Source organism: Apiospora hydei (assembly GCF_038363865.1).
Source record: "Apiospora hydei strain CBS 114990 chromosome Unknown utg000009l_segment0_segment0, whole genome shotgun sequence".
NCBI classification, from domain to species: Eukaryota; Fungi; Ascomycota; class Sordariomycetes; order Amphisphaeriales; family Apiosporaceae; genus Apiospora; species Apiospora hydei.
In genome coordinates, this window is record NW_027117368.1 from 7,260,686 (window position 1) to 7,285,349 (window position 24,664).

A 24,664-nucleotide genomic window follows, 5' to 3' on the forward strand; every position below is an offset into this window, starting at 1 on the left:
TTGGTGATGAAAGTAGGGAGGAATATATCTCATCACAATATAAGTCGATATTGGAAGATGGGAGTATAAGTAACCTCACTGCTGCACATTGATGTTAGACAAGTTTTCTTCAGCAACAAGTTAATCACTACAACACTTTCACTCGTTTTTCATCCTTCGCGTCGTCTCTCACTACTAATCTACCAAGACCCGCCACCATGCAGCTAGTTCCCCTTCTCTCGCTTGCCTCAGGGGCCACGGCCCTCAGCGTTCCCTCTTCGCTCCTGAAGCGCGAGGGCTCCTCCAACCTCCTCGCCGCCGACGCGCAGGTTCCCATTGCCGAGAGTGTCATGAACTCCGCCGCCTTCCAGCCCTTCCAGAAGTCGGCCAAGATCCTGGCCAGAACCGGCGATGCGCCTTCCCGACGCGCCGAACAGGAGCCCGATCCCAGCCGCCCCGCTACCACCCCTGAGTACGTCTTCGTGCTGCAGTGCACCGAGAACGGCTTCCGCGGCGACTGCCTCGTTTTCGGCGCCGCGCCCGGGAAGTGCGGTAGGTTTATTTTACCTGTTACCTGAGACTAGGATGAACTTTCGCTCACTAACACGCTTGTTGTAGTGTCGTACTTCGATTTTGACCCGGCCAACTCGACCGAGATCAGCCAAGGTTACAATGACAAGGTTGTCTCCCTATCCACAAACACCGGAGGAAGCTGCCAGTTCTACAAGTATGTTCTCCATTTTTTCTACCTGCCTCCGCGCCTAAGATCTTCCTTCTACTCTGGTTTCCCATGTGTGCTGACCCTGGGGTTTTTCGGTACCATTAGGTACAAGGGCTGCAACAACAAGGGTGACGACCGCGGTCTCACGTCGTCGTACAACTACGATCTTTCGGTCACCTTGCCTAGCGATCCCCGTACCGTCGAGTACTACAAGGAGATCACGTCGTGGCGCTGCTAGGATGCGCCGAGAGTCCTCCACTCGCCTTCCCGGGCCGACATCGGCCAGTCCAAGGCGGTCGAGCCGGAGCTGTAGGGGGGCAAATGGAACACATGAGTGCGCATTGACTATTTCAGCTTGCGGGAGGGCATCAAGTACATCTCAGCCGGGTATAAATGTTGCGGGTGGGTCTTTACCAAATAGCCGAAGTAACTCAGGGGCAATGCAGCTTCGCCAATTGGACGATTAATTGTGATGGATTTGGCAGTTGTCTTAATGAAAACATCAAGATGAATAATTTAGTATCTTCGTATATAACCCTACTAAGTATTATGAGACTTCTATTTGCTTGCTTTACGCTTTACTGTCTTCAATATGCAACGATCCTTTCCTGAGGTCTCGAGCAGCCTCCATCGTTGCTTCATGACCTCTGAACCCCCGACAGCATCCCCACCATATCCGCCGCATCATTACGAAGCCGTTCATCCAAGCTCCCGGCTTGGGAAATCTCCTCGAATGCCTGCCGCCATTGGGTTTCTAGTTGCTTGTGGATCTTCCGCAGTTCCGGGCCCGCTAACACAAGCCAAGACGCTGCCACGGGGACATCGATGTGAGCCGTCGCGGCTCCGCCCTGGGCAGCCAGGTCGAGGGCCTGGCGACTCAAATTACTCAGAAGCGTCATGCCTTGGAAGGGTCCGTCATCGACCAGAGCGAGCGCGGCGAACGCGTTGATGCGGGTCCACCCGTTGTCTCCCGTACCCGTGATCTGTCGGGGTTGGACAGCTTTACTCCTCCATGCGACATATGCTAATATTATTGTCAGTTAAAATTCGAACACCATGTAGTAACGAAGAAGGGAGGGGATGATGTGAAAGACCTTGCGCAAGGAAAAGTAATATTACGTACAGAACCAGTAGCCACTTAGCAGATTCCAAAACCTGGGGAGATCCTCCCAGAGCTGGTATTCGCGCAGCACTGCGTCATCGTCGGTGAAGGTGCCCAGACTCGTCTTACCGGCACGGTCCACGGCGGGAAGCCGGGTAATGGCGTACAGCAGACGCAGGATTTGCGGGTGGGCGGCTTGCCATTCGATGATCAGGTCGATAAGGATGGCCCACAGATTGCACAGCTCGTCCACCTCTTCGTCGGTGCGATCTTGGGCGGCGGTGGCGGCCTGGTGAACTGGTTTGGTCAGGATCCTGGCTGCATCGTCCACGGTCATGGTTTGATCAAAGTACGCTTTCAGCGTGGTGCATTGCACTGGCGACGCGGCGCAATCCTGCACTTTCTCGTCGTACCATTCTTGGGGGATCTGGGCGGCCATGATAGGAACGTGTCGACTTGTTCTGTTGTGGTGGGATATGACGATGACCGTGTTGGAAAGGATGCAGGGGGACAAGGACGGCCGGAGACGGAAAGTCGGACTGGAAAATATAGTTTGATCGAATATGTAAGCTGACGAACCATTATGGTATTGGTCAGGAGTATGTTCTTTACACAGATCAGAACCCCGGATCAGAATCCAGATCAGAATCCAGATTCCCCTGTAAGCGTAAGCGCCGGTCAAGCCCATGATGTGGGGTTGACCAATCTTACGTGAGACCATCTGCCGCCACGGCGACGTCATTTGTGCCATCCTCTAGTTACTTGAAGAGAAATCATTCATTGATGTGCGTACTACACGAGTGTACTCTAAATCAACTGGGTCCCGAGCGCCTGTTGCCTTTGATCCAGACTTCCCAGAAGCCTCCAACGAGTGCAGCGTGAATAGAAAGTAGAACTACATGTATCCGGACGATCCTTATTCAGCAACCAGTGACGCGGTCGATCTTGATCATGCAGCCATTGTCCAGGGTCTCGCGACCGCAGTGCAAACATCCATAGTTCCGAATAGCTTCGTACGATGCCTTTCGAGATGAAAAGGAAACATCAGTTATGTCCCATCATTTTCCGACGTTTATACCACGATTTACTTACCTGGAGCTGTGAGCCAAGAACCGAGCAATGGCCACCGCTGACAAATACACCACAAGTGCCGCTGCAGGTACCACTGGCCCCCTTGTTGTCGCCGGTGAGGTAAGTGCTGCATATCGCGAAGTCTTTCGTCAGCATATATTATAGCTCAATCCATATTTTGGTTAGGAGGTATGAATGTTGAATGGGCAAAGAGGCAGTTCTCACTTTCCGGGTATGATCTGGCGAAAGGCATCATCGCAGCTGCCGCCGAGACGTTCGCAGTAGGCAGACCCCTTGCAGTCCAAGTTCCCTCGAGCCTCGAGGGTGGCTCCGCGGTCGCGGGCTCCCAGGGCCACTTCGACAGTCTCCTGGCCGTTGTCGAGACGGAAAGCCTCGGGGGCAGGGTTGGCAAGGGCGAGTGCCGCGAGGTAGAGGAGGGAAACGATCTTGATGGAGGAGTACATCGTGGATATTGACAATGTTTCGTTTGAAAAGACTTTCTGTGTTTCGAGTAATACGTTTAAAGGGCAGGTCCAATAGTGTCAATCTTGAGTGTATTGTTGATGAGATGAAGATGAAGATTGATGCTGTCGAGGACCAACGGCAGGCCTTATATACATCGTTGCTGTCCCCTATATTTCGTTCCCCCTGGAGATCTACATAATAATCAACCCCTGTGGCGCCTGAGCTAAACCCCGTGGAGTAACTTTGACTTTGTGTCGTCTGCCACCGCGTCAAACGGCACTACGCCAAAGCCGCTATGCCCAGCTGACAGGCGGCTAATCCATGATGAAAATAAGCCAAGTATGAGAGAGTGTCAAAGGCAGTCACCTCAGTATCCACAAGGATTGCACGGCATGGCTCATGGGGAAACTCTGTCGAGAAGCATTGGTTGAGATGGCTGTAGCCTGGTAGAATGGACATTCCAATCCAGAAAGGATCCACTTAAGTAGTCCACCATGGTTGAAATAATCCCATCCTTTGTCTCTCTCCGAGCACTCCTCTCGTACCTTGCTTGATAATCTCACGTATCATATCCAGGACACCATCTTCACCTCCCAAGACATTACCGCCGCCCAGCAGTACGCCGTCAACATCCAGAGCCAGAAGTCGCCCATGTTCCACGGCCGCAAGGACAAGCTCTACTCAACGGCCGCTCCCCGCACCAATTCATCAACACGACCCCGATAGTGGAGTTCGCGGCCTACTGCGGCGACGAGGCCAACCGCAAGGAGTACCTCATCATCAAGTCCGGCAAGAAGACGTCCTACATGGGCTCCGTCAACAGCAACACCAACAGGGGTGACCACCGCGTTTTGTATACTTATTAAGATCGGGTAGACCAAGACTCTCTTCTGCCTTCTTAGTATTGTCGTGTGGAATCATAGGAGGTAAATCAAGGAACGAAGGTAAATCCAAGCCTTTGTATATGGTCGCGCTGTTAGGGTAGGGACGGGGGAGGATTGGTGGTTACGTTACATCTATAGCAGGTCAGCTAGTTGAAGATTCTTTTGCAGACATTTATAGGCATGAACTAGGTGCTATTGGTGCATCGAGACCCTGGACGGAGGCATGCACTTCTCCAAGCCTTCAGACTTAACATCTCCATGAGTGATCGAAGTATCTGAGTATTTTCAAGCCCATCGCAGGCGGACTGTGGCATACTTGCAAGACAGGGCTAGGACAAGGGTCGCCATTTCCCCCTTACTCACAACAGTCCTCAAGGTCTGCGAACCATCCGCACACACATTCTTCCTCATGTAACTGTTGTTCAAGCTGAAGGCCCTTCGGCGCTCCGCCACTGTTCCTCTGCGGGGTAATCTGCGCCTCGATATTGCGTGCATGTAGGCATTACTGGTGGAACCCCAATACGCCTTGGGGTTTTTCCCTCGAGCATGTAGGTCAGTGTTACTGCATGCACTGCCCATCGCCACAAATACAGTGATGGTGTAGACATTCTAGCCTCTGGCACAAGCTGGGGGTATTTTTATCGTGCTGAGCGGAAGCATGTGCAGCCCATTGCGGAGGACGTAGACTACACCGAGGGGGCAATGCATCATTATCGACATCGACTTCGACTTGGGAAAGAATCTCTTTGGCAGCCATCTGTTACAAAGATACGGCAATTGCATCGTTTGGCGTTCGCCATACTTTGCGTCCTGGTCCTGGTGCAGAGCAGCAATTTCCGGCATTGGCTCGACTTCCGATTTGCAGGTCCTGGGGTTACACCAAGGCAGCAATATGGCAAGGCAGAAAGGCTTGGAAAGGCTTGACGACCTGGATTGATCCAGATGGGCAAGAATTCCTGATGACTTCTAAAACAGCAGAGCCTTACTGATATCAATTTGCAGATACCCGCCACAACAGGGCGCAAGGCAAACATTGCCTGACAAGCACCTCAGCCTGCCCAGGCTCACTCGTTTTCGTACGGTTAATGCAGGTTGACTGGCTAGAAGGGATACATGACTGCAAATAATTGGGCCCCTCACATTCGGCATTGGCACATTTGTCTACGGTTTGAGACAATCGATGCCATAGATTTTCCTTTGGCAGTCGGAGCTGTAGCAGCGCCATACTCTCCCCCTGGGCTTCTTTCATTTGTCGTAAAGGGGCCACAACCTCATTTCCCGTTCATTCAGGCCGCGCGCCGTTCAAGTTCTCGAATCCCTTCCGCGTGTCTTCTTGTCAATCAACCCATGGCGGACCCCCTTTCCATCGCCGCTAGCATAGCGGGAGTTGTCACGTTGGCAGATCTCGTTTTCGGACGGCTCTACAAATACGTAAAGACTGCCAGAGATGCACCTAACGAGGTGAAGGAGTTGGCTGCCATGGTCAATGATCTAGGAGGCCTCCTCAACAGTTTGGCCAGGCTTGCGAGAGCCCTCCAAGGCGAGACTTTCGACGTGTCTCTACGGATGCAGCATGCTGACACTTGTAGCTTCATACTCTCTAAGCTTGACAAGATATTTCAAAAAGCCGACAAGGACCTGGAGAAATCGGGCCAGCTCGACAAATTTCAGCGAAAGCTCAAGTGGCCATTCTCAACGTCGCAGATCAAGGAGTACGTGTCAGAACTCTCCATCCACAAAGAGAGTATGTCACTTGCCTTGTCAGCAGACTCGATGAATGGGCTCTTACAATGTCTTTCATTCGAACGCAAGATCCTCGACACGACGGAGGAGATACGTCTTGACGTGAAGGAAACTCGCAAGATCACCACCCTCATTGAAGAAAGCTCGGAGAGAACCAAGGTTCTCGAAAGCTTCCTCAAGCACAATCCACAAGAAAGTTACGAGATGAGTCTGAGCCTCCGCCATCCCAGAACGGGGTTTTGGCTTCTTCGTTTGCCAGCGTTTCAGACTTGGCTGGAGAACCCAGGATCCAAGCTCTGGCTCAGCGGGATAACAGGAGCCGGGAAAACAGTGCTCGCTGCCTCGATAATCGAAGCAGCTCTCGCCCGTAGCAATGAGAATGTAGCGGTCGCCTTCTATTTCTGTGATTATAAGACAGAAGCTACTTGGAACCCCAACACCTGTCACACGCAGATCCAACAGTCACTCTGCAGAACCAACTGGCATGCAGCATCGGCCCAACAGGGGCCTACATTCCGGAAGGGCTACGGCGCCTAAGGGGAGAAAATAAAGGAAGGAAGGACCTTAAGGTCCCCTACGACGTGTATATAAACCTCACACTCGACCTCACTTTGAGTGAGAAAAGAACCAGAGACCCTAGAAGTGCCATAGTCAAATATTAGCTGAATCAGATCCAAGCCCTTCAAGCCCTTGTCACAACACCATCCTCAGTGTCATTGTAACACAGTTGGCACTGCAGAGGGAGAGTGCGTACAAAGAGCTTGCGGCCTTCTATGAACGGTTGCATCCCTCGCATGGCTTGCCGAAGACCCCAAGAACCATGGAGCTCACGATGGTGCTTTCTACAATGACCAGGATGTTTGATCGGGTTTATATCATCGTGGATGCTTTGGATGAATGCGGTGAGTATACGGCCTCCGTGGTGGAAACCTTGGCGTCATACGCAAATGACCACGACAATCTCTGCGCCGCGCTTCTGAGTCGCGACGAAGATGAGATTCGATTTGGGTTAGACGACTTCTAGAACGTGGAGATTGCGGCACATAGCGAGGATGTCGCTGAATATGTGTCTTCCGAGATACAAGAGCGGGTGCGCACTGGAAGGCTCCGCGTAGGCGATGACGACCTACTTTCAGATATTCAACGAGAGTTGGTCGCTAAGGCCCACGGGATGTAGGTACAAATCGCAACCAGCATCCAGAACGGCACTAATTTGAAGCAGGTTCCGGTGGGTGACCTGCCAGCTCGACCATTTAGGGGAATGCCATAGCGACCGAGCCCGCCGCGAAGCACTGGACACCCTACCACCTGACCTCGAAGAGACTTATGTTCGGCTTCTGCGACGCATTCGGCCAAGTCAAGAGTCACTGGTGGCAATGACTCTCAATTTTGTTGGTTATATCAGCAAAGACCTCTCGATTCCCATGCTCCAGCATGCGGTGTCAATTCGTCCCGATCAGCGATCGTTGTCAACGCAAGACATCATATACGAAGAAGCTATATCTCGAGCATGCAGCAGTCTGGTTCGAAAAACAAATGACGGGGAGTATTTCGAATTTGCCCACTTCTCGGTCCGGGAATTCCTAGAGAGCGAAAGGCTCGACCAGATACAGCTTGATCGCTTCCGGATTAGTCGATCACTTTGCTCCGAGATGTTCGCTTCTCAGTGCCTTCGATACATCCAGCTGGAGAACTTTATCCAGGGCGTTTCCGAAGCTGGATTCAAGTATAGGTCCGAAGAGATGGATTCCCGGAGGCGTGCTTTCCCCTTATACCATTTTGCAACTATATCTTGGTTACAACACGCGCGATCAGGATGGTGCTGCAATGACGAGTTACGAGGTCTTGCAGAAAGGCTTTTGATCGACAAAAGACAAAAGCTTTCATCGGCTGGGCAGTCTACCTGCTTCACGGACTGCACGATGGAAGTCGCAGGGATTCCACGGGAAATTACCAAAGCCCGGATTTGGATTTGACACTGGCTGTACACGATGAAAGATTCACGCCTTTGCACCTGGCTGCTATTCTAGGACTTTCCGAGATTTGCCAAAAGCTGCTCAGTGAAGGAGCTGACCCAGGCCTCCCGAGTCAGCTGGGAACACTCATCAACTGTGCAGTGTCGAGTATCGGTGCCCTTCATCGTGGTGAAGATTTGCACTCGTTACCGGAGCTTCCCTATTGCATTCGACAATGCCACAGGGCGGATGCACAAACGAATCCACATGACGTCTCGAAGACCGTCTGCTGCATACTGGAAGCACAGAGATCCACGCTGCCTACTAACGCCCTCACAGCTAACCCCACGTTAATGAGAAATGCACTTGCGACTTGTGGGGCCATTGCGGACTTCTCAATGATCTCCACGCTATTTCGAAATGGGGTCGAACCCGCAGACGAAGATCGCCAAATCTTTGAAGATCAGCTACTAACCCTCTGCCAGAACATTACCGACTTATACACCAATGAAAATAGCCCAAGTACACCGGGATTCGTCAAATCTGCCCTGGAAACACGCTTGGAAGCTTTTATCAGATCTTTGAACAGCTTTATACACGTTTCACCGAGTGCTTTTGCTTTCTGTTCCCTCGCATGGATGGTGGCCATGGACGAGGACGTTTCATTTACATCAGACATGTCGGTTGTCAGCACCCAGATCTCCCTCGACGACGAAGCTTTGGAGAGACTCGGAATTGCAGGGGCAGCAGGGGGGGGGACATCAACAAGCTCAAGACATACCTAGACGACCCTCGAATATCATCCAATGCGCAAGATACGCAGCGCGGCTTCATACTACTCCACTGGGCCTTGGAAGGCTCCAGCGTGGAGCTTAGGGGGCTTGCAGGTCGGCTGACCGTAACACACCAGCTCTTAGAGTCTGGCTATTTGCCTACAGCAGTCGACCTTGAGGGCCAAACTCCCCTGCACGTGTGGTCCTGGAGAGAGGATACCATTGACGAAACCCAACAGCAGGAACTTGAAGACCTCATGCGAGATCTTTTAGAAAAAGGTGCATCGATACAGTCCAGAGACGGATCGTGTGGTGCAACCGCTCTGCATAACTGGGCGAGCCATGGGAGCATCCCCATACTGAGGGCTGCCCTGCATGTGGCTAGCGCAGATGACGTTGAAACAGCATTGGCGATGATTGATAACGACGGTGCATTGCCTCTGATGAAGGCAATCGAATCCAGCCACATCGACACTGCAAATTTGATACTCTGTTCTAAACCTCATACAAGACATGATTTTGAGACTTTGGATAGATCAAAATTGCTGTCCTTGGCCGGCGGAATAAAGTCAGCGTCACTCTTGTGCGATCCGATAGCACTTGGATTTCCCATCATCTCGGACGATGGTGACACAGCACTGCATCACGTCAAAGGAACAACCACTGCGCACTGCATCAAGGTTCTCAAGGAGCATCTCCCTGATTATTGCGACAAACGGGCTGATGGAAGATTACCAGTTGAAGTCTACTTACGACACTGGTTTTCAACTCCAACCAGCTAGGCCGACCAATACCAGGGTGCCAAAGGACATGAACAGTGTGCCGAGAAACAAATACCATATTTAAAAGCCATCGAACAACTTACAACCCCCACTACCCTTACGGGTCGCGACGAGAATGGATTGTCCGTTTGGAACTATGCGGTCACATGTGTACACCAGGATGAAACACCCTCCACCCAAAGGTGTTCGGTGGTCTGTACCGGTCTTGGCTATGCATTACAACTGGGCTACATGAAGTCGCATGAGAAAAGCAGCAGTGCATGCGGGCTGATACCACTCATAAAGGCACTCGATCTTCCTGCTGAAAAGCCGTACGAATCCTGGTCAGTCAGCCCCGAATTCTTGATGGATGTGATAAATGTTACGGATTACTGGCCACAATTTCGCGACTCTCCCATGGCTCTCGATCTACTAAAATCGAGTTATTACCCATCCATACACGTCCCTTTGTTCCAGCTCCTCTTGGAAAAGGGGGTTTTCCCAGGAAACCATGAGCCATGTGAAGCTCTGCGTTCTATAAGGTTGCTCTACTTTCCCGAACTCGACGAGAGGTACAATGTGTTCAAAGAACAAAGTCAACTGATCCTCGATCGAGCTCCAAAGAGTGCTTGGAATACAACAGATCCAGCTGAGGAAGAGAGTGGGCTCATTCATTGCACTCGCTCGGTGTGGCTGACGGAAGAATTGATTCGCCGCGGCGCAGATCCGAACCTGCGTACATCTCTACGTCATGGAAATGTCCCAGCCCTTGTCCACCACATCTTGAGAGGCCGGCCGAAGGTTGCATTGTGTCTATTGAAGAATGGTGCTAGAGCAGATGAAACAGGTGCCGATGGAGTCAACGCAATGCATGCTGCCGTAATCACTGGCAATCTTGGTATCCTCGAGTCAATCTTACCCATTCTCAGTTTTACCGAACACCCATCTTGGATTTCATGGTGTACTTGGGCTTGCTACGGTGAAGCATGGACACTTAATCTTCTTCATTTGAATGCCTTCATAGGCCAACTGGACTGCATGAAGTTCCTTTTTCAGAATGACAAAGCGGGAAAGTTCAAACAGCAACCAGATCGAGCATGGCAAGCGATGCATCTGGCAGCAATGGGAGGACACGACAGTATCATACGCTATATGCATCAGCATGGGTTCAACATAAATACTCGGTGGCCAGATAACGGGTTCACACCATTACATAGTGCTGTTAACCAACGGAAAATTTCAGCAATTGAGGAACTAATCGGATTGGGAGCTGAGTTTCTGCAAGACCGGCAAGGGAAATCGCCCCTGTACTTGGCAATGGTCATGGGATTTCCTGACATCGTTGAAATATTCGATCGGCGTTTGGCCAAAGCCAATGACAAAGGCATTGCCCAACCATCCCCTCCGCCATCCACGAATCACAGACTTTTACCTCTCTTTGAAAAAGCGGTTCAAAAGGGGGATATCACGCTCTGTCAACGTCTACACAGGCTTGGCTGTCTAATTGACGGCCATTTGACTTGCGGAGGTTGTTCACTTCTCATCTTAGCTTTATCTTACTACCAGGGCCCTGTAGCACGATGGCTTATTGAGGAAGGGGCGTGTCCAACAAAAATAGGATGTGCAAAGCATGGCGGTGCATCGATTGTTGAGCTCTGCCTTGGTTGCACAAGCTTCGACATTGGATCCACCAAAATTCTTATGACAAAGTACATCCAGCAAGGAGGCGATATTCTTGATACCAGACTTATATGCTCTGCTGCGAAGTATGCTATTCATGAGAAGCTTCGGGCCCTGTTGGATGCAATGAAAGCAGAGTCCAGTAGAAGGTGTAAGAATTTCCCTGAATTGTACTTTTACGTACTAATCTTATCGCAGAAAGGATAACGTCAACCACGCGGAAACAACATCAAAGATGATATGGCAGGTGGAAGGAGTCGATATCCTTGTTATTGCCTACTACGCCACAGAAAACACCGGGAGTAAAGCAATTCTAGCCGACTACATTGCCGATGCCCTACCGGTCGGCGAACCCTGCCCACCTTCGGCCATCATCCCTTTATTCCACGGGAAGTGGAAGACACGCTTAGCAGGTGGAAAATTTTGTTCAACCTCAATGTGGAAATCACTCGATATATATGGGGAAACGCCGATAATGATTTGCAGCCGTGAATCAAATCTGGATGCAATGGCTTTTCTAGTCAATCGGGAAGCCGACTACCAGAAGACAAATATTAACGGAGAATCCATTTTGCACTTGGCAGCGGAAGGAAGGGGTTTGGGAGGGTTTTCCTTATCCCTCATGCTCGGCGTTGATCCACATATCAAAGATATCGATGGCATATCGGCAATTCATAAAGCGAGTGCCCGGGAGGGGCTCACTGCTACCCTTGTTAACCATGACCTTCGGCTCGGCGACACTGATCCAATCCCATGGTCGCCTTGCGTCTATCTTTTCGGAAAGTTCCCTTTGTTTCACATCCACTTCCGGCTATACCAGCGAAAGCTTGGAAAAGTCAAACTCTTGAGGATCGCAAACCTACATCCTGGTACCGGTTGGAGTCCTCTGTGCCTGATGACTTTGCGTCAGGATCTTCGCGGAATGGGCCATGCCTTGGATATTGGTGCTACTATCGATCACGAAGGCTCTTCTGAGGGTTCTGCGCTCATGGTGGCGTGCACTGCAGGTGCTTTCGCAGCAGCCAAGTTCCTTGTCCGGAGAGGAGCCTCCATATGCTACGTTGCACCAGATGGTCAGAGCCGATCGTCTTTGGTAGCTGCAACAGCCTCGTCGAGCTTAGCACACTGGCTCCTCGTTGACCGCTTTGTTGAACAGCCGAAGATCTGCTTTTCAGCAGCCATGGAAAGAGAGGAGGAAGCGTACAAGCCCTGGAGTGGTGGAACCAGAGCCGGGTACCTCATTATGGGGAGCGACGAGAGAGACCCGTCGGAATCATCCTTCGACTACTACAAGCGGCTCATGGAGATCCGGCGCAACATGCGAGGAAAGGTGGTGCCACCAGCAGACAGAGGCAAGGCGAGTCGACCGTCCAGGTTGATACCGGTGGAAACTATCAGGCGACACCCAGAGGATATGAGATCGCCTCGAGATGAGCATAAAGACGGGGTTTCGGATTGGAGTTAGGAGTTACAGGCTGTTTACTTTGATGAGGCGCTGGTACTCGATTTTATATGCCAACGAACGTGGCGGGGACAACTACATATAGCAACTGAATCTCAAGTATATGATGATTGGTTCCCCCTAAACCCCAGTGGTGGTGGAAACCACGTTCGGACATACAGCATGCAATCGAGGCTGATAAATCAAGCAATTACTCTCGGACCTGATAGTTGCCACTCACAGGTCTTGACCACGGCAAAAGAAGACAAAAAAAGAAAAGGGGGGGAACGGCTTGAACGAGACCGGTATTCTTGGGAGACGTTCGACCGTGAAAGGACTTTGGACCAAGGATACCTGTCCCAGATGAAAGCCACTGGTCAAGTGTCTAGAACATCAAAGCTGAAAATATCCCTTTCCGGATGAGACCAGCCTGCGTGTGGCTTGCATGCAGGATCGCGTGCCGTGCGCCTATTCAGGGCAGAGACCAATAGGAGTGAAGGGCACGGCGGAACCTTGTCAGGGGCAATCGGCCAGCACGATATAAGACATTCATGTTGCCCTATCAAAACTGAGGAGGCTTGGCGCTATTGTTGCATTTGGAACCCCTGTCGCAGCCGCACAGTGGCGCCTGACGGGCGGCTCGAAGTACGCCCTTTCGAGAAGGTCACGCGCCATCGGTAGAATCGATACAAAATTGCGAAGAGCCCATTTCTGGCCGCCGCCTCGAATTTCCCCCAGATTTGCTTCTCCAAACCCTACTTTGCCTTTCTCGAAACCCATTGTCGACCGTCTCACGATAGCTTGAACTTGTCGCTAACATGAGACTCTCAATCGCCATCTTGGCCCTTGTTGCCCAAGCCTTTGCTCTCGAGTCTCTGTCGCAAGACGTCGAAGACATCCCCAGCTGCTCTCATGCCGCCCTCGCCAGCGCCATGAGGAAAGAAGGGTGTCCAACCAGCGACATCAGCTCCGCCACGTTCGATTGTCTCTGCCGACACATGACGCCGATCCTGGTTGACGTACAGCACGCCGTGAGCGTCGATTGCACCACGAGTGAGTGATGGATGTCTTGAAGTTCCCTTGCAGCATGTCGGGGGTTTGATGTCTGACCCGACTTTTTGTTTCTCGACAGTGTTCGCCACCGCGATCGGAAAAGTGTGCGGCGAGTGGCAAGTGAACCAGTACGCGTCGACGACCGCCTCCGACCTGCCGGCGGCAACGAGTATACTTGGGACGGAACTGGGTGCCGTAGCTGCCGCCACCGCGGGTCCTGCGTCGCCGGGTGCCACGACGCTGAAAGCCGCGGCGGATACCACAGCTCGACCTATGGCTCGGTATTTGGGTGCGGCTGTGGCTGCCGTGGTCATGTTCTGAGCACTGCAACCCGGACAGGTGTGCAATAGGGGGTTCAAGGGAGGTTCATATTTGGCATCATTGCCAGTGCATGCTACGTCAGGGAAGAAATGCGATATAAGGGCAGTTAGTCGAGGTACATCTGGGTTCATTCTAGTTGTAAATGTCCATTGATCCTTGCTGCTTTTGATATTTAGACAAGAGGCTAATCTCGACTCTGCAATGGCTACACGTCATAAGTAACCTTTCTCTAATTAGTGACGACCAAATGTGAAGATATCAGTTGAGTTAGGGTCAAGAGCGGAGATTTTATCCGGTCAGTACCAACAGTCCACCACATCTGCCTAGACACCACCTCCTGACTCTTTGACCTTTTCTAGATCCAATCTCTCCCGGCGTAGAAAGAGACTTGCCAGAGTACCCAGCCCAATAGCCCCAGTAGCGACGGCGAAGCTTACCCGGATGCCCGCCATATACCCTATCAAAACCTGCGGAATGTTCTCCCCGAAGACCCTCCGAAGATCCGACGCCCCCGTGCCCAGTACCAACGGCGGCGGCAGGTCGGGCACCAACGACAATACCTTCCGGCTCATGATGTTGAGGAAGCCGACCTGGGCGGCGCTCACCAGGAACGAGCCCCCGATGATCTGGAAGAAGAGGATGATGGCCGTCACCGAGGGAAGGTCGACGGGGCTGCACATGCCCTGGCCGATGGTGACGGGGATCTGGAAGGCCGTGCCGTACCCGATGCCCGCAATCACCTGGTAGGTGATCCACTTGCCCGGGCCGCTTCCGATGTCCAGGTTGTACAGCATTCCCGATGCGACTGTGGCGAGGGCGCAGCCGCCGAGCAGGAACGGCATCGCGATGCCGGTCTTGGAGATGACGCCGCCCATGGCCACGGCGGCCATGCTGCTGCTGAGGATGAAGGGTAAGTTGCGAACTGTTGACCAGGAATGAGTAGTTAGTAGTCTGTTCCTTCTGTTAACCGTGCTGCGTTTCGAACTTACTGCCGGATTGGGTCGGGCTGACTCCATCAATGGCCTGGAAATAGACGGGCAGGTAGTAGATAAGGACAAAGTAACTCCCTCCCAAGAGGAAAATGATGGTCGAAGGAACCCAGACGTTGCGCTGCCGGATCAGCCGGGGCGTGATCATGGCGTGCTCGCTCTGGAACGTCTCCCAGAGCGCAAACCCGGCGACGATGCCGACAAACCCGGCCAGGAGGCCGACGACCTGCTTGTCCTTCCACGACTTGGTGGTCCCGCCGTCTTGCAGGGCCAGGGTGAAGGAGACGGCGGCTCCCATGACGATCATGACGCCGACGAGGTCGAGGTGGCGCAGCTTGTCGATCAGTCGGGCCTGGAGGGGACGAGCACCTGCGGGAGTCCTGAAGAAAAAGACGATGACAGCGGCGGAGATTCCACCGGCGGGCAGGTTAATATCTAAGGCTAGGGGGTTAGCCAACTTATCCTTGCAGCTTCTCGTAGTTGGTACTGACAGAAACACCATCTCCACGACAGACGATCTGTAAGCACGCCACCGAGTAATGGGCCGGCTACGCTGGCGATGCTGTATAGAAGTCAGCCAATGTCGCGTATTATGTGGCATACTTGCATGATAGCCAAGCAGGGGGGTCAAGGTGTCGATGCATCTAAGAAAAGAAGGTGAAAACAGAGGAGCATACCCGTAGGAAGCCCCGAGCAGGCCCAGGAACACGGGTCGCTTCGCGGGCGGTGCTATGTACCCAATGATGATGAAACAACCAGACGACAAACCGCCGGCGCCGACTCCGGCGATAGCACGACCAATCACAAGTGCCACCGAGGTGGGCGCGACGCCGCAGATGAGACTGCCCGCTTCGAAGATGCCTAAAATTCCCCGTTAGCAATTCACGAAGAATTCAGATCTGGTGGACATACTACCTCAGGTGTTAGCTTAGACTTTCTACTAATATAATAGTAACTCGAGACCATTGGGATATCAGGGTTAATCAACTCACCCAAGAGCACTCAAAAGCCAATCTTCAGCGGGAAGTATCTGTATATCTTTCCCCAGGAGCTCTGGAAGCCCGCCGTCGTCATGAAAATCCAGACGAGTACCACGCCACGTCGCGTAGACCAAACTGGTCGGTGATTTTGGGAATCGCAGTCGCCACAATGGTCTGGCAAACGACATAAGCACCTAACTCACAGGTGGGCGTTTGCAGAGGAGACAGCTTACCAAGTCAAGGGACATGAGAAATACGCAAAGCAGTAATGACACCACAATCATATAAAACCGGAAGCCGGTCGGTAGCTCGCTCATTTCGTCGTCGGGGCCGATCGGTTCCTCCGCCTTCGCTTCCGGGGTGGAAGGACTACCTTGGCCGCCGCCAACGTCGGATTTCATCTCGTGGATCAGGGGTGACGTCGGCGACTTGAGATCCAGTGGTAGCGGACGCGGCGGCGCGCGGCGCCGCACAGACGGACTGGTGGATGGACCCGTTTTGGAAGTAGCCCGTGGCCATGAGCTGGTGGTAGGACCGGATGATATCTGCTTGGGTCTGCGGCGAGGGTGGGGATGATGGCGCTTGTAAGCCAGGGCCCCGGGGTAATACGGTCGTGGAGCTTCCAAGCCGGCGCTCCCGGGGTGAGCCGGTCGGGGGCCACCGCGGCTGTTTACTTCCTCCCCACGCTCGCTGTGAGGGTATAGATGCATACGGACCGGGTGGCCCGGGCTTGAGCCCGATGTAGCTACCGCCGTTGGGCTCGCGGGCAATTGACGGGTCCGCCGCCCCATCTCGGTCTGCGTCGAGCTGCTCCGGTAGACGTGCGAAAGCGGGGCCGCGCTCGCCGCGACGTCTAGGGACGTGTGCCGCGACGCCGAGATCTCCTTCTCGTAGCTTTCGATCAGGGACAGCTCGTCCACGCTGGCCAGCTCCACGAGCGCGAGGTCCAGGTCCACGGGCGAGAAGCGGATGGCGGACTCGTTCCGCAGTCGCCGGCAGAAGGAGCTCGCGTTCGAAACGGACGGGGTCCGCAGCCTGGCTCGCGGCGGCGGTGGTCTCCGGTCGTGGCTGCCCAGGCCGCCTAAGCGCGAAGCGGCTTGCTGGGCAGCATTGGTTGTGGCGGCTTTGACTCCGACTCCGTCGTCTTCAGTATCATGCTGGTGTCTACTCAAGGGACTCCCGGCACCGCTCGCATATGTTGGAGGAGGGCTGGATGGGTGTATAGAGGTGGTGGCATCGTTGTACCGGCCGCGTCTACGGCCGGCCACCGACGTAGCGGGTGGGCGATTGGTACGAGAGAAGTTGGGGAGCTGAGACGACATGCCGCTGTTTTCTTAGCAGTTGCCGGTTGGAGGTGCGCCCAAAAGCCTTGCTCGGGCGCCCGGGGATATATCGGTAGGAGTGCAGTGTCGGAGCTATAACTCTACCAAGGGTACGACGCGGTGTTCTAGAGCTAGTGTCGCTTGCGTATTATATAGAAAGATATCATATACACCTAAGGTGAGGAAGCCGTCACGTCCCCGCGAGAAGCCTCAAGGCCCAAGGGTGTCTCTTCTCATTGCTGGTGCCTGCAGTGAGGGGCTCGTGGATTCCGCACTGACACCCGTCTGTACAAAAACAGTACTAGCTGTATCTCGAGTCATCTGAACGCGGCCACACAGACTGGCCTGTTGAATCCCCCTCCATCTCGACGACGCATGCTTCCGTCCGTCAACCGTCCGATCACCCTATAGGCCCGGAGCAAGGACAATCAAGCTGGTTGTGGAAAGGGAGGAAGTATGGTCCGACAGCTAGGACCTGTTGACCAATCTGATCCAGAGGCTTCTCAGTCGTTAGCATTATCGTGGCCGTAATCGACCAGGTAAAGTCGCTGCGGCCATCAAGATCAGCTGGAGACGCAGCTACTTTCGTCGATTAAGCTGAACATTGGGTTTATGGCCTGTTTCATCTGGATGACTCAAAGGACGACCTCACTTCTTTTGATCGGAGAACTCGGTAACTTCAACGTGTCCGAGGTTGAGGGTGTATTTTATTTCATCGGATGGCCGGGTAGACAGTTCCAAGCAAGTAGGGGTCAACCACAATCTGTGCGGTTCGGATCAAGCTCCGTGCAACAAAACTCGCGATCCTGACTTATCTGGGGAGAGGACAAGGCAAATATGGCATTGCTCAGGCTCTTGCCATCTACTTTCGCGAGACTTCATGCCGCCGCCTGCCCGGTTATAAATTTACCCAATGGGAAAGCGACGAGGTCGAACTATTATGATCGAAGATGATATCATATTAATAGAGGTGGACGGGACAGAGCTCGCAGTTTGCAGATATCAACGCACTGTCTCTCGCAGCTATGGATGGATGCTACCATGATCGGATGATACCCTTCAAGGGTTGGTCGCCGAGCTTATGTCTGTGTCTTCCAATGATGGGTCTTAAGAGCACATGTCAATCAGTTATGTTGATCTACACGGGGTTATGTTTCCGACTCGGGAGAATGACCAATCAATCCATCGACGACGTTGACTAAGCTGATTGAAATCTACGAACATCCGCCACGATTTGAGAACCACATTACCTACGGAGGGATCTTGTACGAGCGTATTGTCAATGTATTCGATTGACTCATGGCCCAGGGCGATAACAATGTTCTGTTCTTTTGGGAGAAAGATTGGTTGGCATCTTGAGATGTTCCTCCCTGTTGCCCACACAAAAGCGGCAGGCATATTCCCCCAATGCCGGATGACCAAATTCCATCCCGAGCCATGGCTGGCTGTTCCATATTAAGCATTGGAGGTCAAGTCAATGGAGGCCGTTCATTGGCCCTGCTTGCCAAACAGGTTTTGTAATGGTATTTTCTCAACTTCATTGGCGCTGGGGAAAAAGCTCCGGAGGGGGAGCGGGCGGCTAGATGCTGCGAATTGCTTAAACGAATGGAGAGGAAGCCACAGGGTGGTATTCAAGGTGGGACCGAGACGGCTATAAGTTGGGGATATCTACAGGGATCTCGTCCACCCACGTCATTGGGGATCGATTGAGCATCGATGAACTCGATTAGCAGAAGGGGGCTTCGAAACGTCACACTGGGATTAAGCGAAGGGGGAAATGGCAATCTACTGGTATGAAATGGGCTTTGGCATGGCAGTGGTCGGCCAACATTCCCATCTGCCCACCCCCTTCATCTTTACTTCCACCATTACATTACCATACGAAAATGCGTAGAGGTCGTCGGTAACAGCTTTTCAAGATGAGCGACGATCCGAACCCGCGCGTCAGCAATGGCACCTGCTACACGGCCGCGAACAAAAGGCTCGACTCGAGCTTCATCCCGTGCGGCAACGACGCCTTCGGCCACCAGACGTGCTGCGGCAAGGGCGACAACTGCTTGGCCGACGGCGCCTGCTTCGGGGTCCACGGCGACGGCGACCCGGGGGAATATGGCCACATGCTTACCTACTGGGCCGGCTGCAGTGATCCGGAGTACGAAGACGCGAGCTGTCCCAAGAAGGTCGTGGGTGAGTTCAAATATGCCCAAGTGCAATAAGCGCTCTCTTGACGAGTGGCCGATTGACGTCTCCTCGGGATAAACAGATCAACCGTGGGTGGCCTTGACGTACTGCGACAACGACGACGGCGAATGGGCCATATGCTCGCAGAGCGGCGACCCCTCGACGCTCCAGCCGGGGGCGTACTGCAGCTGTACCGACACGGCCAAAGCCACCGTGGCCTTCAAGGACACGAAGACCCTGACCAACTTGGTGTCGTTGCCTCAGAACACGGGCGACAGCATGAGCTTCTTTCCGGGCTATAGCCTGTCGAAAACAGTGCCTACCACGGCAGGAGGAGGCCAAGCCACCAAAACGTCTCCAGCCGAGACCATGACATCACGTACGTTAGAAGAGAAGACCAGTAGTGTCGCCCCTCCTCCCCCGTTAAGCCCACCAGCTGGCACGAACACCACCCCATCATCATCAACTTCCTCTCCCTCCCTGAGCTCATCAAGTGGCTTACCTTCTTCTTCTGGCTCCTCTTCAGCAACCACCTTTACCGATGCGAACGGCCGTACTGTAACGGCGACCGTCACCAGGACCGCCACCTCGCCGAGTGATACCAACGCGTCGGGATCGAACACAGGAAACGGCGATGGTAGCAGCTCCAGCTCCGAGTCATCGGGGCTCAACACGGGGGCCAAAATCGGGGTAGGTGTGGGCATGGCAGTGGGTGGAGTGCTACTCGTCGCGCTCGTGTTCCTGCTTCTCCGACGACGCCGCAATAACAGCCCGTCGAGTAAAAGGAGCAGGATGGAGGAGGATGGGGCATACATGCCGCCCAATGAGCCCAAGGTGCCAATGGCGGGCGGTGCCGCGATCCTGGAGGCAGACGGCCGGCCTGCGAAGCCCCATAAGCTGCGGGGTGAGCTTGGGGAAGGCACGGCAGCAGCAGCAGGAGGAGGAGGAGGAAGACGCCCTTCGACGAAACTCAAATCGGCACACCGGCCGCGCCCATCAGATGACTCGGCCATCAGTGAGCTCGAAGGGTCTCTGGGCGGCGCTGGGGTTGGGGCCGGTACTACTGGTGTAGGGCATGGGATCACGGCAGCGCCGCCAGGGGAGGAATTGGCGACGGTTGCTGAGCTGCCAGGGACGGATGCGCAAGGAAGACGGCTGGCAAGTGACGACTCCTTGGTTCCCGCGCCACTACAAGTGCATCACGGAGGACAGGGTGGACAGGGGGCTCCAAGTTCGACAACGGCTCCGGGCGCTGCGGGGGCTGGCACACATGCAGGAAGTCAGGGTAATAGTGCGGCCATAGACGAAGGGGCCCAGGTGAAACCGTGGGGTGCAAGATGGCGGCGAACATGATGTTTTGCCGGGTTGTTTTGATTGAGCGAGCGAGCGAGCGAGGCTGGGATACCACTTGATTGAATCATGAAAAATAGCAACAACATGCAATGAACGAAATTCCTCCAGGCACGAGTCTGCTGCATCGATTTGAACGCATGGGAGGTGATTGTCGCGAAGTTTGGCTGTTGATAGCTTCCCTTTCCGTGGGAGCAGCATCAAACTTACTCTTACTGTAAGGGCCCATTAAATCGATAGAAACGGGGCGACATGTTCACCACCGCCCCAGCTCAGCCCTACGTAGCTGCATCGGAGATGGCTGCCTGCTGACTCACCGTCAAGGAGAAAGCAAGCAGACAAAAGACAAAATATCTACATGAATGCCAATTTCGCTAGCTATCGAATTGCGTTGTCAGTCATTCGTTTTGTCCAGGTACGAATCTCACTTGTGCGGAATCAATCTCGATCGTCAAACAAGACGCCACCCACCAGAGCCCAAAACACAATGTACCAGAGCCTGCAGCTGCCATGGTCTCCCGAGCCCAGCCCCGAGGAGACGGCCTACCGAAACGCCAGCGACAACATGGTGCGCACCCAAGGCACCGTGTTCCTGCTGCCGCCCGCTCGACAGGCGCTGGTCGAGTCATTCAACGCCCCTCCGAGGCCCAAGACACGCATGTCCGCCGGCGCGGTAGCTCTTTGCAGTAAGTAGACTGTTTCAAAAGGATTAGCAGATTAGGGGAGCTTGCCAGAAGGTAGAACTGCAGCCTGCAGGTCCCTGACAGCCGAGCTGGGATCTGCGAGCCATAACCTTAGGGTAGTGGTTGCTTGCGCGCGGGGTAATCCAATTGACTGACTGACAACCCGCTAACCACCCACTCCCTGACTTTGACAGAACATTTTGAGCGCGGCGGGGCTTCGTCGGAACACGGCCGGCCACACCCCTTCTGGCCCTGGCCCAAGGGCAGCAACGAGCACAAGACGGAGCTCGCGGCGGGCGTCTTGGAGAACGTCTTGGGCAATGTGCGCTGGGAGAACGTGCTCATGCTGCATTCCTACGTCGCCATCTACGAGGTCCGGAATAGTCGCGGGTTCGGGCTGCGGTGGACCCTGAACCTCGAGGGGAAGGGGGCGAGAGCGACTCGACACCGTCGTCTGACGTCCAGCCCGCAACGTCAACATCAAGTGTCAACAACAAAGACGGCGGCATACCTGCTACCATGACAGATGACAAGGTTCCTTCCGGGGCGGGGGGCTGCGGACAAGGGTCTGGGTGGCGAGGACGGGAAGGAGGACGAGAAGGAGAAGGTAGCGCCGGCGGCGTCTGCATTGAGGATATCCAAGGTGGCTTTCCGCGGCTTCGTCGAGCCTATCCTGAACCTGGATCACGAGTTACCTGAATCATGAGCTTAACCTCCGGTATGCAGCGGCCAAGAATGCTGCTTTCGATCAATGACACCAGCGATTCTGGCGTTTGCAACTTGTCAGGTCCTCTCGAGGTGGCCTGCTGCCATCTTAGCATCTGAGCGGGCAGCTGAACTTGGCAGGCACGTAATGACCACTGCACAGAAAGGAGTTCGGGAAGAAAAGCGTATTCGTGTCGTGTAGAAGGGGTATCCTAGATTATAATGTGTATGTCTGTCTATGTTCTAAGGTCTATTACAGTATTTATTAAGCTGGTCATAAGTGGCGTGATTCAATCGATCTAGTTCTCAGAACGCATGTGCGGAAAAGATCTAGCAGCATCCCACCAGTAGATGCCTGCATTCTCTTTCGTGTAATCGTAAGCACAAGAAGGGGGTTTCTCTAAGAACCCTCGGGGGAGGCGACCTGACCAGAGGTCTACATCGCGTGCTCGGATGAACTGTAACATTTGGGTATTAGCGCACGAATCCATGCATGGGTCAAATGCGAAATTGCTTACCTTGGTTTTGTGGACGAGCTTCCAGATGATGATGGGGATCACGAAGATGGGGATGCCGACATAGGCCGCGATGAAGCCCGAGGCCGTGAAGTTGCCCTTGAGGAAGACGGGGAAGCCCGTGATGAGCACGATGAACGACGAACCGATGAAGCCGATCCAGGCCGCGTAGGGCTGGAAGGGCGCCTTCCACGGCAGCGTGTCGCGGCTGACGCCCTGCACCTTCATGGCGCGGTGGAAGCGGATGTAGCAAAAAGCAGAGCGTCGCCCACGCGATCAGGCCGGCCACGGTGCTGAGGTTGAGGAGCCACGAGAAGGCCTGCGCGGCGCCGCCCGCGCCGAGACTGAGGTAGGCCAGCGGGCCGAACAGCCAGGCGGCGATGACGGCCACCCAGGGCACGCCGTTCTTGGTGGTGCGGCCGAAGATCTGGGGCAGCTGGCGGTCCGTCGTCATGGCTACGATCATGCGAGACCCGACCCAGCAGTACGAGTTGCCGGCGGACCAGGCCGAGATCATGATGCAGGCGTTGACAATGCTGGGCAGGACGCTGATGCCGGCCTCGCGGATGGCGATGACCCAGGGCGAGCTGTTGGCGTTGCCGGTGCCCGATGTCAGAGAGGCGTTGCGAGGGTCGACGATCAGACTGATGAACAGGGCGCCGAGGATGTAGAAGATGGCGATGCGGTAGGTGACGTTGCGGGCGGAGCTGGGGATGGTCTTGTGGGGGTTGACGGCCTCGGCGGCGGTGATGACGACGGTCTCGACACCAATAAAACTGAAACTCGCATTCACAAAGGCCGAGAGGAAGCCCAGGAAGTGGCCCGTCGAGCCCGTGATGCCGTGGAAGTCGGTCCAGGCGCCCGGGTCGTGCCAGTACTTGAAGCCGACCTTCTCGTGGTTGGGCGCGCCGCCGGACGTGATGACGATGGAGACGAGGAGCAAACCAATAAAACAGGTCACCTTGATGGCGCCCGTAATGACCTCGGTCTCGCCGAAGAACCGGACGCTCATTAGATTGACGGCTAATATCAGGGCGAGCGAGATGCTGATGACCACGGCCGGCGAGATGTCGGACCAGTACGAGACGAGGATGGCGGCGGCGGAACATTCAGAGGCGATGGCTATCGTAAAACAGTAACCGTAGGATATGGCTAGCGAGAAGCCGACCGCGGGGTCGATGAATCTGGTAGCCCAGTGAGGGAAGGATCCAGCCGTAGGAATCTGTTATGCAGTCGCCGGTCAGTGCCCATATTCCTCACCAATAAATATCAAGCCAGTATAGAAGGGACTGGACTTACCAAAGTTGCCAGCTCGGCGATACTCTGCATCACACACCAAAGAACACCTCCGACGATGATGAAGGCCAGCAGCAGACCGGCGGGACCGGCCTTGGCATAGGCCGAGCCCGTACCGATGAAGAGACCGGTACCAATGCCGCTGGTGATGCCGATCATGGTCACCTGGTAGTTCTTCAGCCGCCTCTGGGTCCCACCATGGCCGCCGACGTTGAGCTGCGGCGCATAGGGGTCCTTCTCCTCCTGCTGGAGGTGCTGCGCCTTTCGGGGTCCTTATGCTGATGAATCCCATGGTCCTGATGCTGGGGCTCGAACGCCGGCGGCGGCACCCCGAAATTGTCGTGACGGTAGCCATTGGTAGTCTTTGATCCGCAGGAAGGGCGTCCGATGGTCTGACACAACCTTATCCTAGGAGACTGCTGGGAGAGAGAAAACAACAACGACAAGGACACACTAATGCAGGTACGCACAAGAAAAAGCAACAAGGTGGCGGTGGTGAGCTCCCATGGCCGCCATTATAAAGACTTGTTGGATATAGGTCCTTCGATATGATGTGCTACTCGGTGGTTCCGCTATCGCAGCCGCACGTCCCTGCATCTACTGTTTCCCCATGGGAGGCCATTTCCGGAGATCGGGGACTAGAGGATCGATTTGGAGAATTTTCAACACTTGGTGGACCCTGGGAGGGCGACGG

General features: G+C 54.1%; 12 protein-coding genes across 12 annotated transcripts; 7 read left to right on the forward strand and 5 right to left on the reverse strand.

Annotated features, from left to right (window-relative positions):
- Positions 1 to 197: 197 nt before the first annotated feature.
- Positions 198 to 938, forward strand: PG997_014116 (uncharacterized protein; the record flags this gene model as incomplete). Its single annotated transcript, XM_066818430.1, has 2 exons — positions 198 to 531; positions 598 to 938. 2 exons carry the CDS (start codon positions 198 to 200, stop codon positions 936 to 938), a joined length of 675 nt encoding a protein of 224 aa, XP_066664122.1.
- A 400-nt stretch (positions 939 to 1,338) lies between these two features.
- PG997_014117 (Free methionine-R-sulfoxide reductase) lies at positions 1,339 to 2,241 on the reverse strand (the record flags this gene model as incomplete). The annotated part of the gene is made up of 2 exons (XM_066818431.1): positions 1,339 to 1,724; positions 1,824 to 2,241. The coding sequence occupies 2 exons, from the start codon at positions 2,239 to 2,241 to the stop codon at positions 1,339 to 1,341; spliced, it is 804 nt and encodes a 267-aa protein (XP_066664123.1).
- Positions 2,242 to 3,094: 853 nt separating this feature from the next.
- On the reverse strand, positions 3,095 to 3,337 carry PG997_014118 (uncharacterized protein; the record flags this gene model as incomplete). The annotated part of the gene is made up of 1 exon (XM_066818432.1): positions 3,095 to 3,337. The coding sequence occupies one exon, from the start codon at positions 3,335 to 3,337 to the stop codon at positions 3,095 to 3,097; it is 243 nt and encodes an 80-aa protein (XP_066664124.1).
- Positions 3,338 to 3,832: 495 nt separating this feature from the next.
- PG997_014119 (uncharacterized protein) lies at positions 3,833 to 4,204 on the forward strand (the record flags this gene model as incomplete). The annotated part of the gene is made up of 2 exons (XM_066818433.1): positions 3,833 to 3,879; positions 3,937 to 4,204. 2 exons carry the CDS (start codon positions 3,833 to 3,835, stop codon positions 4,202 to 4,204), a joined length of 315 nt encoding a protein of 104 aa, XP_066664125.1.
- Positions 4,205 to 5,569: 1,365 nt separating this feature from the next.
- On the forward strand, positions 5,570 to 6,502 carry PG997_014120 (uncharacterized protein; the record flags this gene model as incomplete). The annotated part of the gene is made up of 1 exon (XM_066818434.1): positions 5,570 to 6,502. One exon carries the CDS (start codon positions 5,570 to 5,572, stop codon positions 6,500 to 6,502), a length of 933 nt encoding a protein of 310 aa, XP_066664126.1.
- Positions 6,503 to 6,785: 283 nt separating this feature from the next.
- On the forward strand, positions 6,786 to 12,599 carry PG997_014121 (uncharacterized protein; the record flags this gene model as incomplete). The annotated part of the gene is made up of 7 exons (XM_066818435.1): positions 6,786 to 6,973; positions 7,013 to 7,138; positions 7,188 to 7,697; positions 7,817 to 8,599; positions 8,662 to 9,436; positions 9,491 to 11,220; positions 11,333 to 12,599. 7 exons carry the CDS (start codon positions 6,786 to 6,788, stop codon positions 12,597 to 12,599), a joined length of 5,379 nt encoding a protein of 1,792 aa, XP_066664127.1.
- A 794-nt stretch (positions 12,600 to 13,393) lies between these two features.
- Positions 13,394 to 13,949, forward strand: PG997_014122 (uncharacterized protein; the record flags this gene model as incomplete). The annotated part of the gene is made up of 2 exons (XM_066818436.1): positions 13,394 to 13,628; positions 13,708 to 13,949. 2 exons carry the CDS (start codon positions 13,394 to 13,396, stop codon positions 13,947 to 13,949), a joined length of 477 nt encoding a protein of 158 aa, XP_066664128.1.
- A 323-nt stretch (positions 13,950 to 14,272) lies between these two features.
- On the reverse strand, positions 14,273 to 14,839 carry PG997_014123 (uncharacterized protein; the record flags this gene model as incomplete). Its single annotated transcript, XM_066818437.1, has 1 exon — positions 14,273 to 14,839. One exon carries the CDS (start codon positions 14,837 to 14,839, stop codon positions 14,273 to 14,275), a length of 567 nt encoding a protein of 188 aa, XP_066664129.1.
- Positions 14,840 to 15,866: 1,027 nt separating this feature from the next.
- On the reverse strand, positions 15,867 to 17,240 carry PG997_014124 (uncharacterized protein; the record flags this gene model as incomplete). Its single annotated transcript, XM_066818438.1, has 2 exons — positions 15,867 to 15,875; positions 16,152 to 17,240. 2 exons carry the CDS (start codon positions 17,238 to 17,240, stop codon positions 15,867 to 15,869), a joined length of 1,098 nt encoding a protein of 365 aa, XP_066664130.1.
- Positions 17,241 to 19,159: 1,919 nt separating this feature from the next.
- Positions 19,160 to 20,774, forward strand: PG997_014125 (uncharacterized protein; the record flags this gene model as incomplete). Its single annotated transcript, XM_066818439.1, has 2 exons — positions 19,160 to 19,427; positions 19,504 to 20,774. 2 exons carry the CDS (start codon positions 19,160 to 19,162, stop codon positions 20,772 to 20,774), a joined length of 1,539 nt encoding a protein of 512 aa, XP_066664131.1.
- Positions 20,775 to 21,258: 484 nt separating this feature from the next.
- Positions 21,259 to 22,160, forward strand: PG997_014126 (uncharacterized protein; the record flags this gene model as incomplete). The annotated part of the gene is made up of 3 exons (XM_066818440.1): positions 21,259 to 21,457; positions 21,649 to 21,938; positions 21,981 to 22,160. The coding sequence occupies 3 exons, from the start codon at positions 21,259 to 21,261 to the stop codon at positions 22,158 to 22,160; spliced, it is 669 nt and encodes a 222-aa protein (XP_066664132.1).
- Positions 22,161 to 22,559: 399 nt separating this feature from the next.
- PG997_014127 (putative general amino acid permease) lies at positions 22,560 to 24,325 on the reverse strand (the record flags this gene model as incomplete). The annotated part of the gene is made up of 5 exons (XM_066818441.1): positions 22,560 to 22,595; positions 22,678 to 22,896; positions 22,964 to 23,896; positions 23,974 to 24,242; positions 24,286 to 24,325. 5 exons carry the CDS (start codon positions 24,323 to 24,325, stop codon positions 22,560 to 22,562), a joined length of 1,497 nt encoding a protein of 498 aa, XP_066664133.1.
- Positions 24,326 to 24,664: the final 339 nt, after the last annotated feature.